Here is a 13,679-nt window from a genome sequence, read left to right as displayed (position 1 = left end):
CATTTGACAGCTGGAGTTAGTTATGTTGCAGATTAAGATTACGGTATCAAGACACTATTTAAGAAACTATTACATTATTATGTATTAATATTTGCCAATTTAAGATACTTATTAATACAAAACAGTTATAGTCAGGTATACATATACGTGTTATTTATTTCTGAAATAAGCTATTAATTTTACTTTTGGGACTTTAAGTATATATTTTATTGTAATACATATGCACTTGGTAGGTTAAATATGCTTTGCATGGAACAAAATGTACTTGCAAATGAGTAATTGTTGTCACATACAAGTAAAAAAACTGTTTTCCAAACATAAAGATATGTCTTCAATTGGTTACACTCAACTTACTTAAACAAATGTTTGCCTTTTCCTTATTTATATAGTATAAGTATATAATATTCAACTGTAATTTTATCTTATTTTTTCAAACATTTGGAGTTGTTATTCATTTAGGCTCACATCAAGGAGGATGTAAAGCAGTTGCAACCTTTTTGAGATGAACCTATCGCTTCTGACCATATCAATTATGTTAATGGAACGTGAACTATTCCTTCAGAATGAGCAGTTGTTGGGCACATCAAATGAATCAGATGTTACATAGTGCTACACCCAACAGTGGATTGTTGACAGGGCTAATAAGTACGTTTAAAATCATTTTGCAAAGGCACACCTATTAAAACATTATTCACTAGTGGTAAATGCAATGTTAATAAAAGTGTGGGTATAATTAGGCCAACTAATTGTAGGCATTCTTCATCAAATGCCCTGTGTAAAGCGTGGAGGAAAAGCTGTTTATTACTTCCTCTCTCTTTTTTTCTTTTACATGCAAATCTTGATTTAAGTCTTAATAACTAACACTTTAAATGGAATTATTATGGCATTCAAACCAATTACGTTATTATGGCTTGTTATAATGCGATTACAGAGCCTGATCCCGGTGATTGTCTCTTTAAGAAGCAGTGAGAGTGAGAGGAGGTGGCGGTGCGGTTTCACACCCCGGGGTGGGAAACATGGGCGGGGCCAACCACCGCTGACTGACAGCCGTTCAAAGGCTCTCCTACTCGAAGAACCCACATCGACCAATGAGGTGAGGGCTTGACCCGCCCAGCAAACCACAACAGCCAATCACTGCGAGCCAGGGGAGGACCCTGGAATCGCTGTTGTGCATCCAACGTGGGACTACGGAACGATCTCCCAGGGAAAAAAAGGAAAAGTAACTCAAGAAAGGGAAAAACTCATAGTGGTGCTACACGTTCGTAAGGAGGGGGCACTCTATATTGCTATTAATCGGATCGTGGAGATTTTGTGACCGCAGACTGCACCTGATAAGCTGTCGGCTGAGTTCTTCTGGATCGGACTGTGTGTGTTTCAAAGTTGGATTTATTCAGCTAACAGCGGCGAAGTGCTGGGTAGATATGGACGATCTGCAGCGATCGGCTTGAGAGACCAACGCTGGAGTTTTCGGCACTATTCCCGCGGGTCTTAACTTATATTTTACATTTACAACTTTGTAGTGGACGTGTTGTAACGCCGTAAGAAGTCAACGTGTAACCGGTTTGCTAAGTTTCAAACTCGCTGCTGCTCTATTGATCAACAGTTACTGTGTCCTTTAACACTTTGCTGTTGCATGTTTTAACAACATGTCACCAAAAGCAGATATCCTATCAAGAAAGTAGTTTCATGAACGACTTTCATGAACACTGTTTTTTAACTTAAATGTGACTTAAGGACGACTTCTACTTTTGCTAGTTCTGTGAATCACCTTTGATTTTTTTAGCCCGCGTCGGACACCAGAGGAGAAAGTTGGACTGGGAACTTGTGTCCTAAATGACTTATTACTGGGATGGAAAACTTACTACCGCACTGCAGTTGTTTCTCCTAGCCCACGTAGCACAAGAAAACAATTAATGTGCTCTAAAAGTCTCCCAGTTTTTCCGAAGAGACATTAATATTCAAGTTTGTGGGTGCAAGGAGAGATCTCAACGGCCGCGCTATTAAAACTGGATACAAAATGGCGGCGTCCCTGGGACGATTTGGATATGTTTCTCGATGTGTTTTTTATTTAATTTTGTCGGTCGAACTGTTTATCAGTTATGGATTGAGTTCAGACTTGCCATGTGCCCAGAACTGTACCTGCGACGGAGATGCAGTGGACTGTAGTAACCTGGAGCTGACAGCTACGCCTCTGGACCTTCCTGTCCGGACTGTTTCCTTGTAAGTAAAGCTCTTACTTTGACCTAGCCTATTTACTGACCGGCCCATAACTGGGTAACAATGTTTCAAATGAAACGAAAAGTGCGTAATAACATAGAAAACTTAACCACAAAGGTATTAATACGGACGAGACATGTTTCGATACGGTTTCCTCTGAAGGAATCCCGTATGAGAAGATTTGGTTAGGATTTGCATAATTGTCTATCAAGTGTTGCAGGATGAGAAGAGCCAGTTGTCATGTGTATTCCTTCTTCATAACAGTAACTTTGAGTAAGTTTTTAGGTGTAACATTTAAGTTTTTCAAATGTTCCTGGCGGGACCTCCTTTTACCCCATTATAGCCCCTCGGAGGTCCCTGCACCCCTCTCTGGAAACTAATGGAACAACAAACCACAAGCCATGTTTGCACACACAGCTCTGACCCATCACGTTTTAACTTGATAACAAATTGTTTATGCAATGCATGAATTAAGTTAGCACCTATTATTTCACAACAAGACAACAGGCAAACTGGTTTCTTTATGTGTTTGACTGTAGGACAAATGTACCTTTCAGTATCCGTTTTCTATGTCAACGCTTGTTAGCCTAATTTAATTCAGGCTTGTATTCTCATGTATTGTAACAGGTGTAATGATAGCTGCAGAAAGTGGAACAAACATACACAAAATAGACCACTGTGTTTGTGGACATTATTTACGTTGTAGGTTAAATGCCTTGCTCAAGGGCACATTGACATATCGTGGCACATCTGTGTATTGTGTCTTGAACGTATCCTGTTGGTTTGAACATTATTTTGAAACTATTCTTTAAAAAAATCAGTTTCAAGTGTCTTTGAATACAAATTGAATTATATTGCAGTTAGGAGACGTTACAAGATGTGCGCTTTTTGTATCTCTCCAAACATGTATTTGCATTTCCAATGTTCGCATGAACAAACAGTCCGCTCAGGCTGAGTAAACAAAATCTGCAACACATGTCATAACGGCTAAGCCTCTTTTTTGCGACAATTGATTTTCAGAAATACACAGCTCTCTGTCCTCCTAATCAACAATTTGTCTCACCTCCGTACATTGCAATGGCCATTGACATTTGTGAATCCTCTGTGACAATTGGGCATCTTGTTGCAGAATCATCAGCATCTGTTTGTGTGTGTTTCTTCTGGGAACGTGGGGTTAAAGACCAGAGACCCAAAGACTTCTCTGGCTCCCAGGTTCCTGTGTTAGGCAGTTCATCTTCCCCTGGGAAGTAAGGAATGCAACTTTAAAAAAGTCCTTTAAAAACATGAATAACGGCACTTGTGCCCGGGTAGCCTCATTGCCCTGAAGCACCACTTAGCCAAGTTCAAGTGTAGACGCTGTTTATCATGCAAGTACGTAGACACACACTGCTCCTCCTGTTCTCCTGGACAAAGGACAACTACTATTGGACAAATGTCCCATGTGAAACAGCTGCATGAAACCTCAAAAACGCGAGTCTACTTCTGTTATTTCAGCCAAACCTTATCGGTCAAGATTTAAGGACCCGCAATCTTGTTGTTTTCAAAGGGAATGGCTTTATGGCTTTGAATTATCTTTTTAAAACACCTAGGTTGAATATTTCCACACCGCTTGAGATAGTCACGTAACGCTGGCAGGTGACTCAAAGGGAACCAGCTCAGTTCCTTCGGGGTCTGTAAACGAGCCAGATTAGCAGATGATTACTACACACAAAGAGACAAGTATGAACAATTTCACTTGTGGCCCGGTGTGATCCCATTATAAGGTACCATTCGCAGAGTCCTGTCCACTTGAGTGGCTAACATGTCTTTTTGAAAGTTATTTCAGTTACAGAGTGCTGCCTGTGCAAAACAATTTGTGTAGGTGCTGCTTGTGAGTGTAAGTTATTCTCATACAAGGGGGGAACTAGTACTGTTGAAAGTTAAAGTTGATATAGCAAGTGCTGAGTGCAATAATAATAGCTTATCGCGTTAATGGAGCTCACTGAGTGTCCGTTGGCCAAATGCCTTGTTTTAAAACAAAGTGTGTTTGTGCAGATCTACCTTCAGGCATCTGAGCCAAGCTAAATCAGTGTGAAATCAACTGTCTCTGTTATGTTTACCCCAGGGAGGGAGCAGCAGCAGCAGCAGCAGCAGCAGTAGTGGGAGGGAGGACAGCATTGGGGACAGAAAACACATGTCACCTAGGTTGACTTCAACAAGTAGCTAAAACACCTATGACTGCATTTATTAATAAAGAACAAACCCCCCAAAAATGAATTTGACAAGCATGTGTGCATGTTCCACATCCTCTCTGTTTGCAGTAGTTCAAGCAGAGAAGATAAACCCAGCTTAAAATGAATGGAGATTTCCCACCCTTTTTGTGTGGGTGGAGAAGGATTGCGCTGTCATGTATTTGCTGCAATTATCTTTATACAGGCTCTTAAATTGGGATAGCAGTAATGAACACAGCAGTGGTACCTCAGGACCTGCGTTTGTACTGCAGCTTACAGAGGGAAATAGTTCTTAAGGAGAGTCATCATATGTCAGGATGTGGGAGTTTAGTGCAGGTGTGGAATAATATTGCTCACTGACAAATGTATTTATAGCTTTTAGCGCACATTGTACAGCTAGAAAGAAGTAGCCTTTGATGCCCCTACAAGTGACACTTCTATGCGTTTGTTTCCTGCCTTAAGTTTGTTCTTAAAAATCTGAATCTTTAAAAGCCGTTAGGATTTAATCTGGACCTCATTAAAACAGTTCCATAATGCACTGTATTACTTTTAGAGTGCTTTGTTTTCAAATGTTTTTCCAAGAACCAGGGGAGTTAGGCATCTCGGGGGCTAGGTCTTCAAAATGTATCCATTGGTAGATATCCTTAAAGTCCAGAGGATGTTAAAAAAGTGAATATAGTGATATAGAGGCCAATCCTGAAAAAACCGACTGAGATAAGATGGATAAGGGTTAGTTGGGAAAAAGTGTGATTGACTACGTTTGGTTAAAACAATTATTTACTGCAACATAGTAACGACTTATTGCAATAATAATGAGCTAATGATACATAGCAAGGAAATCATTTCAGTCCTTAGGCCTTTGCCTTTTTAAGTATGTTTTTTTAAACATCCGTTGCTGTTTTACACCAGTGCTTCTAACATTTGTCAAACTGACCCCCAGTCTCAGATGTCTGTCTATTGTTTCTGATTGATGAATAGCCTAATAACATTCAAAGCAAGTTTGCTCTCACACAGTTACATATTCCCTCTCAGGAGTGGTGCCTTATCTTATTTGCAGCCAGAGTAATGTGTATAAAAAGCATTTTTACCCACAGAGCCACTGGCGTAATGGGATTTTGCGAGTTAATAAAAGCATGAACATTACTAATTCTGCTGGCTGAGATTGCTGTGGCTGGATAGAGACAAAGCAGATACGTGTCTGTTTGTTTTTCTGCCTGCGCCTCTACTTTCTCTCCTGGGACTGTAAAATCCTTTTGTTATTTATTGTTAAAGAAAGAAGTTTGTCTTCATTTTCCTTTGTTGAAGTTGAAGTCCTTGCATTATTAACTTTGCAGAAACTCTGGTGAAAAGCAAGAAGTAGTCTGATCTTGAATGGTCCCCTTTGTAACCAAAGCATTTCCCAAGTGGTTTCCCAAGATTCCCAACGTGCTGGCCATAACGCTTGGTGTACACCCAACGTTCTTCCGCGACTCGACCCCAAGTCGTAGCCTTAAACCTCACAGTACAGTCTTATTGGTAAACACCACCCCCAGCAGTTGGTTTTGGCTTCTACCCTCAGGAAATGGGTTTGTGTTTGGCGGTTTCCTGACAGGGGCCCGGGAGCTCTGCTTGCTGGTTGCGGATTGGTCGGCGTAGGGTGGGGCCACAGATCACCTGGCCTGTGGGCAATATGGGGCGAGGTTGGAGGATATTTTCCACCCACTGCATGGAAGTGTTTTGTCAATGACACGGTCTGCTGCTGCTGCGGCTGCGGCTGGTTCCTTCAGGCTGGTTCCTCTGGTGGGTGAAAGTCCTGTCGGTGGTCAGAAACCTCAACCACTGTCACACATGTTGTAACACACTGAGAAAACCCAGAGGAAATGAAACATTACAGGACTGTCTGCTTGTATGTCACTATCAGACACAGCTCAAGTGAATTACCACCGCAGGACTGTGCTCCCCATTGGTACAGTGTTTCTATCTTGGCCAAGTACCCCCTTAACCCTAACCCTAACCGATTTGGTCAAGTCCATGAACTTCATAAATGCTTCTCTCTGCTTAAACAGGTGAACATTTCAGCAGTTGGGGGAGAGATGCAATACTCTGTCTGCAGGGCCGAGCCCATTGTGGTTTCTAGCACATTTCTCGCTACGCGGCCTTGTAATCTTGTGGTAATGGGAGTGATTATACTAAGTTTGTTTATTGTCATTGTTTCCTTAGCCCTTGTGGATAGATTAAAGTCAAACTCGAGAACTTGGAAGGGTTTAAGATGATATTATCATTGGCACAGATTTTAATCTGCTGCTCTAAGTTTTCTCTTCCTTATCAGGCTGTTCGGTGTTAAGCCGGACAGTAAAAGTACCGTGAGTGTCGAAATGGAAATTTAAAACGAGCGGCAATCTATTTTTTGTTGTAATGGATACCTCTTTTAACCGACTGAGATGATTCATGCATAACATTAGCTGTGAACAAATTAAGTAGGACCAGCTAAGGTTGAGCCCTTACTCCAATAACAACTGATAAAGTCAGACTTTTACATGAAGACATGGAAGTGAGCTCATGGCCTTGCACTGGCTTTAATGACAATCAAACAGCTGCTGCCACAAGTCATTCTCCAGGAATCTAGTCAGCAGAATAGATGGCCCTTTTGTGAAGACACTTTGGGGCGCCAAGTTTTTTTTTCCCCTTCCACCTTTCCCTCTCCCCCAAAAGTCGGTGTCTACAAAGTGGGCTTGATCGATGAATCATCTGTGAATTCTGTACATCTGGTAAGAGTTTGGAAATCTGGAGAAGATGTTAGGGAGGAAAAAAAAAAAGCGTGACTTGGACGGAGAGGGAGAGGTTCTGCGCGAGTGAAGCAGCTTCTCCCCAGTCCTCCGAGAAGTGAGCTGGGTTATTTTCGACCTCTCCTCCATATTAGTCTTTGCACTTTCTGATTCTGTAGAAATTAGACCTCCACTGTCTAGACACCCACATGTTCACATATATTTGAAGTCCATTATTCAAACCCTTTTTTTCATCATTGAGTGTAATTATTGGACAATGGCTCCATGCTAGTATAATAAACATTAAGTGGGGGAAAAGTTGACTAATCATACCGTTCTTTGCTTTGCTTTGAAGTCGGGAGCGTAGGGTCAACTGGCTGCACGATACAAAAACAATACGCTGAAGAGACGTGCAGTATTTATGTTGTTCTTTCAGATGACTTGGGGACGGCCATTGCCTTTTTACTCATGATGAAGCAATGTGGTGCTGTTTGTAACAAACCACTTTGTTATCACACTGTAATCCAGTGTTAAACTCGAGACAACAATAGTGTTATTGGCCTCTCATGAGGAGGGTCCAGGCTGGCGTCGTCGGGCACAGTGCCTCAGGGGCTACTGCAGACCCTTTCCCCAACCTTCTCCCTGTTTATTTGGAGGGCCCCGCTCCATCTCCATGCGTCAGCCCATAAGCAGCAGCGTGAAGAATGGTCCGTGCACATGGCCCCAAGATGTAACCCGCCTTCCTGCTTTGGAAGACTTCAGAAACAGAGTCACGCTCCCCCTAGCCTCACTGATTTCAAAGGCTGGTGAGACTCCTTTGTGGAGTAGTGTGTGTGTGTGTGTGTGTGTGTGTGTGTGTGTGTGTGTGTGTGTGTGTGTGTGTGTGTGTGTGGTGTGTGTGCGCGCGCATGTGTGTGTGTGTGTGCGCGTGTGTGTCTGGCCTTCCGACACTTAAGGTTATTATTTGACTAGTTTTTACGATGCTTTGAAATCGACCACATTAAAGGGCCTTTGTCTCCCGGCTGGACTACAGAAGGCTCATCACTGACATCACTTCACACTTTGAGCGAGCAAAGTTCACGCTGCATTTGTCTACGATAGCGAAGGGGGAGATAATGATGATGTATCTCTGTGTGTGTGTGCAAGTCCCTGCGCTCGTTCTCCCTCCCCACATCTCCCCTCTCTCTCCCACACACACAGTGCTGACTTACAAGAGTGGTGTCATACGCTATGACATCACTCCTGCACTCCCAGATTTCCTCTACTCCCACAGCAGCCATAACACAGCTATTTTTTAAAGGCTTTTAATGAGTTTTATATGTCAGATCAGCTCCATGGTCCAACTATGACGCTCTATTGCAGGCGCTGAGCCCTCTTTTTTTCTCCTCAGACTCTTTGCTTAGTCAGGCAGCCTTTTGAAGACTTATTTCCAAGATTGAAGCTAACTTTTTAGATTGCTTACGTATCTTTCCCGGAGTTGGCTGACTATCAGATGATCTAGCGACTGTTTTTGTTGAGGCTTATAAAAGCAAAATAAAAGATAAAAATAGTTATTAAGGTCACACATGGGGCTGTTAGCTGATCAAAACCTATAAAAAGAATCATGCAGAACCACCACTTTCAATGTGGTTGTATTTACCAGGGATGTGTTCATAAGTTTCTTGGAAACAAAGCGCTTAAAGTCACACAAAAACCACTGATCTGCTACATAAATCAAAATCGACTAATCATCATTTTGGTCTAAATTGATTTACATTTTTGTTTTCTTGATTACTCATTTAGCTCTAATCACAAGTAGCAATTGTTAGACACTCAGAAAACCCAGAGTTCTGCACATTCATCAGAGAAAAAGGAAACAGACCTCATACCGGAAATAACCAAATGCTTGTTTTTTATTCTTGATGGACGAGTTCATCTTCAGAGTAGTTGATTATTTCACTGATTGGAACTAGTGGCACGGCTTCAGGGCAACAAGCGGTTGATTATTTGTTGTTTCTGACATTTGCCTATTTGGGGTGTTCTTGTTTTGCAGCAATGCTATTTCCCTTCTTGATATTTAACAGTCTCTCACTGTTTGTGTTTATTGTTTGTAAGGTGTGGGGAGGTGTTTGGGTTGTGGCGGGTGTTTTGAGTTGGAAGGTGGAAGTGTAACTGCACCTCTTTATCCCAGACCGGCCCTCTCGTTTCACGTTTCCAGCTCTGCCGACAGAAAGAGGTTATGCTGACCTTTGTGCTCACTGATGGCAAGCAGTTTGTTGAACACAGTAACTGAAGTGTTGGCTAGAGCTGTTTGGAACAGATGGTTCATGTTAAACGGGGCCTGTTTTTTTATATTTGTGAATATTTTGCAAGTAGTTTGAACTTCAGAAATGTTGTCTTGGAGTGTACCGCCAGTACAACTATATGACTATATGACAACTATATGATTTTTCACAAAGTGATTAATGCCATGACTGCACATTTTCATTATTTGCTTTCTGGTCCTTTTGAGTAAATACAAATGATTTAAGAAGAATGTACAAAATGCCCACCTGGCTTGGCACCAGTCAGAACGGCTTGACTTCAGTGGGAAAGTAAGCATTTGGCTCAACATGCGTCCTTGAATTATCACACACTTTCTTTGGTTAAGTACCTGGCAGAGAGATCTTTTGATTTAGATCCTGCTGACTAATCTCAAACAGTCCTGCCCATTTGTCTAAACTAGTTGTACCGTACAATGGAATGCTGCGTTTGAAGCTTTAAATGAAACTGCTTTGTAGTGTTTGCCGTGGTTAATCACAGCGACTGTTCACATCTCTATATATCCTTTTTTCCCCGGGCTGGTTAAATAAAATAACGTAAACCTGTGGAGGTCGCCGGTTTGTTCTCTCTGTGTGTTTGTTCCTGATAGTGTTGGAGTCTACATCTCTCAAAGTCCAAAACTCTAATGGTTTCAAGGCTTCTTCCAGAAACTGCATGATTGTAAGGTCACTTTCTGGAAAGCATTAACCACACTTAGCACTGGAGTCCTCCCCTCCTTCCACAGGAGAGAGGGGGGAAGGTAGAGGGAGGGAAATGCGTGTTATCACCATCGCTTCATACAGTAGGTGTTAAAAAGCTGTGAAACTTATCTAATCTGATCGGCAAGAAAAGAAATCTGGCTGAGAGTGAGATGAAGGGGAAAAGTCTCAGTTGTGTAAACACCATCGGTGACTGAGAAAGAGGCACATGCATGCTTGCACACTCACACAAAGGGCCCGTTCTGTTTGTTGCCGTGGCCTTTAGCACCAGTACGGCAGGTTTGGCTCTCAAACGTGACTTTCTTAGTCGTGCCTTTGTTCTGTTTTGTATTGTAAGTGTTGAGATTGAGGAGCTATGAATACGTGCATAGCCAATTTCCTTCACCTTAAAATGCTAAATAAAAAACCCCTTTGGAGTCGGTGTCCCTGGATGGATCTTTTATACGCTTGTAACTCAAGGTTCACTGGTTAAAATATCTCAACCTGTTTTGTGCCAAAAGCAGGTTGAGAAAAGCTACAGATTGCTCTTCCAGATGACACCGCTCTACCAAGTTCATCTTGTCTGAGCCGTGTGTGTGAATAAATGTGCCTCCAGGCAGAGGCGGCCCATTGGAGAGCTGTCATTTTTCACTTAGCTCCACCATAACGAGGTAATTGCCTCCTGTACGACGATTCAGTGAACTGGGTTGCAATGTGAGGTTCCCCAGTAAATGACCTTAACGTAGGCCTATGCTTTCAAAGCGTAGTTTGGGATCGACCCGCCTCAATAATAGTACTTGTTTTCTATTTTGTTTTCGATGCTGGTAATGCCCTCTCGGTGCTGAATCCTTATCGGCAACCAGAAGAGAAAATGTGAGCTTTTCCTCAACTGTACAGCCTAGGTTTGCTGGATTAATGGAACAAACACATGTGATATTAAAGATATCTTGGTTACTTAAACATTTCGGGATGTCCCATGTCGCAAAAATGACAGTTCTCTCTGATCAATCAGCGGTCTGCAGGGAACTCAACTCTACAGTGTCTGCTTGCTTTGAACCTTATTAGAGGTGGTACCTAAAAAAGTATCATGTATTATCCCGGTTTTTGCTAATATAAATCCAGTGAAAGATAGGTTGCCTGGAGCTAGCAAATCCAGCAACACACATGCTCAGCTCCCTGTCAGGCCAATGCCTGCAGGCTAGACACATGCCCTGCTATTATCTCCTCACACACACACACCCCCCCACACACACACACACACACACACACAGGCAGGGAGGAAGATTTGCGGAGCGAGGCTGTCATTATCTGCAATCAAACACAGAAGACAAGAAAGGGAAATCTGTCAAGTGGGGTGGAGATTGAGATTGATGGACATAAACAGTATTAAATCGTTTACAGTCCTTTGCTTTGGTTCTGACCCAGCATCCTCACATTTACTTCCATAATATCCATGCCTACTTCCTCTTAAATGAAGAATTAATGACATGAAGTGACAGGGTTCAGCCCCTGAACCCTCTGCGGTCTTTTCGTGGGACAAGAGGATGAGGAATGTGTTGCATCAGGTAAAAGTGTCCCCAGTGTCTGGGAACAAGCAGCCAACTCTCAGCAGGCCTGTGAAACATTCCTGGGCCGTCTCTCACGTCTGGACAGAGGGATGGAGGGGCGGGCAGGCGAGCGGCTCGGAGCTGTGGGCTCCCTTTGTCTCGTCTGGCCTAACCCCAATGCACAGGCAGCACTCTCACTGCAGCCGTCTCTCTGCCAACTGACCAGCCGCATGCCAGCCGGGCAGGAGGTGTGTGACACAGATAGCACTTGTTTGTGCGTGAAGTACATTTGATTCATGTGCCGTGGGAAGCTCAATCCAAAATGCAGTGTTCGGTTGGTTCACCTCCTCCTCCCCACTCTGTGACGGTGGTAACACTATATCACCGGACAAGTCGCTCGGTGATAAGCCTCCGTACAAGTCAAGTGCCAGCGATTAAATACACTGTTTGCCTAAAGTGCAAATTGACTAATGTAGATGAATGGCCTGCGGGTGATGTTTGGAAAGTGAGCCAGGAGAGAGAGACACTCTGTATCGATAGTATTGATCCGGCCCTCCTAGAAGGCCAGCACAATGGATGTACTTCAGTGATTTCAGACATACTTAATACGGACGTATGAGGCTGTTTGTCAAATGGGAGACATAATTGGTGTCATCGATCAGGATCTCTATTCAAACGAGTGAAAAATGACAAATACAAAAACACTTATGACAGATATTGTGCGTGTTTTTAAATGTCATCCTTGTCTGCGCTGAAGGACTTGAACTACATTTGTATTTACATCTCCTCTTGTCTTCTGTTTTTCCAGAAATCTTGGCCACAACAAGCTGACCTCCATTGATGTTGAAGCTTTTGACAACCTTCCCAACCTGAGAGAGCTGTAAGTAGTCAACAGACAGAATACATGATCCATGAAGTGTGTGTATGGATCTGTCTTTCTTTCTGTTGTGAGGGTTTGCTCTGAATGTGGCAATTTCTTTTAGCGTTTTTATCAATGACTTAATTCTGACAAACGGTTTGCACTCTACTTCCTAGTAACGTCCTCGTATGTATTTCCTTGTATTTCCTTCCTAAGTCCAATTGAGAATAAAGTGGTGGTTTTCTATATTAAGCCTCCGCTCCACCACCCGATACTGTGGCCAACGCTGGCCTTGTAAATATTTTATACGGTGAGGAGAGGGCTTGGCTTTGTGTCACTCAGCGCCAGTACACAAGACACATACACACACACGCACAGGCTAACTGGTGATACACACACTGGTGACATCTCTGGCAGGTCATACGCTCCTGGACATCTGTTTTACTCCCGTGTTATTTTGGTATTTTAAAAGGATGACTTGCTCTGCGTCAGAAGTGACAAATCGTGAGTTAGATATTTAATTCGAAAATCGATATTAAAGTTTTTGATTGAATCCATCTTCATGAAAAGTGTGGAATAGCACCAAGGACACTGTGTAATCTCAGCTACTGTGTAATGCACATTTTGTATAGACATTAAAACTTCACTAACATAGGTGTAGCTTAGCTTTAACCCAGGCTCTATGCTAGTGTCCGGATTTCGAGATGTAAAAAAAAATTACTACTTAAATTATTTTCTACCCTCTTCATTATTTTACTTTTAGAACTTTTGACTACTTGAAAATGCCTGTGAAGTCCTCTCACCTCAGAACAACATATCATTCTTGTGTATGTCTTTATTTGTATTTGTTGTTCTCTAACCCACTGCTTTGTCCCTTTCAGGCGGCTGGACCACAATGAGCTCACGTCTATACCAGATTTAGGACAGGCTGCTTCCAAGACTGTATCTCTCTACCTGTAAGTACTTCCTTTACTGCTTCTGGTGCTAACAGTACCAGAATGATCTGGCTCTCTGTTTCTGTATTCTAAGGTCATTGGCCTTTACGTGTGTGGACGATGCATATGCCTTTGCAGAAGTTGGCTATGAATGTGACTGTACTACACTGATCTACATTGGAAATCTCT

General features: G+C 42.5%; 1 protein-coding gene across 1 annotated transcript in view; it reads left to right on the top strand.

The window, feature by feature from the left end:
* The first annotated feature begins 1,215 nt into the window (after positions 1–1,215).
* lrig1 (leucine-rich repeats and immunoglobulin-like domains 1) overlaps positions 1,216–13,679 on the top strand; it is a 35,422-nt gene continuing 22,958 nt past the window's right edge. The window contains exons 1-3 of the mRNA XM_010794531.1: positions 1,216–2,220; positions 12,505–12,576; positions 13,437–13,511. Coding sequence (XP_010792833.1) covers positions 2,018–2,220; positions 12,505–12,576; positions 13,437–13,511 — 350 coding nt within the window. The 5' untranslated portion in view covers positions 1,216–2,017. The remainder of the gene's footprint in view (positions 2,221–12,504; positions 12,577–13,436; positions 13,512–13,679) is intronic.

This window comes from Notothenia coriiceps, unplaced genomic scaffold (genome assembly GCF_000735185.1).
Source record: "Notothenia coriiceps isolate Sejong01 unplaced genomic scaffold, NC01 NC01_scaffold00037246, whole genome shotgun sequence".
Lineage (NCBI taxonomy): Eukaryota > Metazoa > Chordata > Actinopteri > Perciformes > Nototheniidae > Notothenia > Notothenia coriiceps.
The sequence above is the reverse complement of the archived record's forward strand: the minus strand, read 5'-3'. Positions and strand labels throughout refer to the sequence as shown.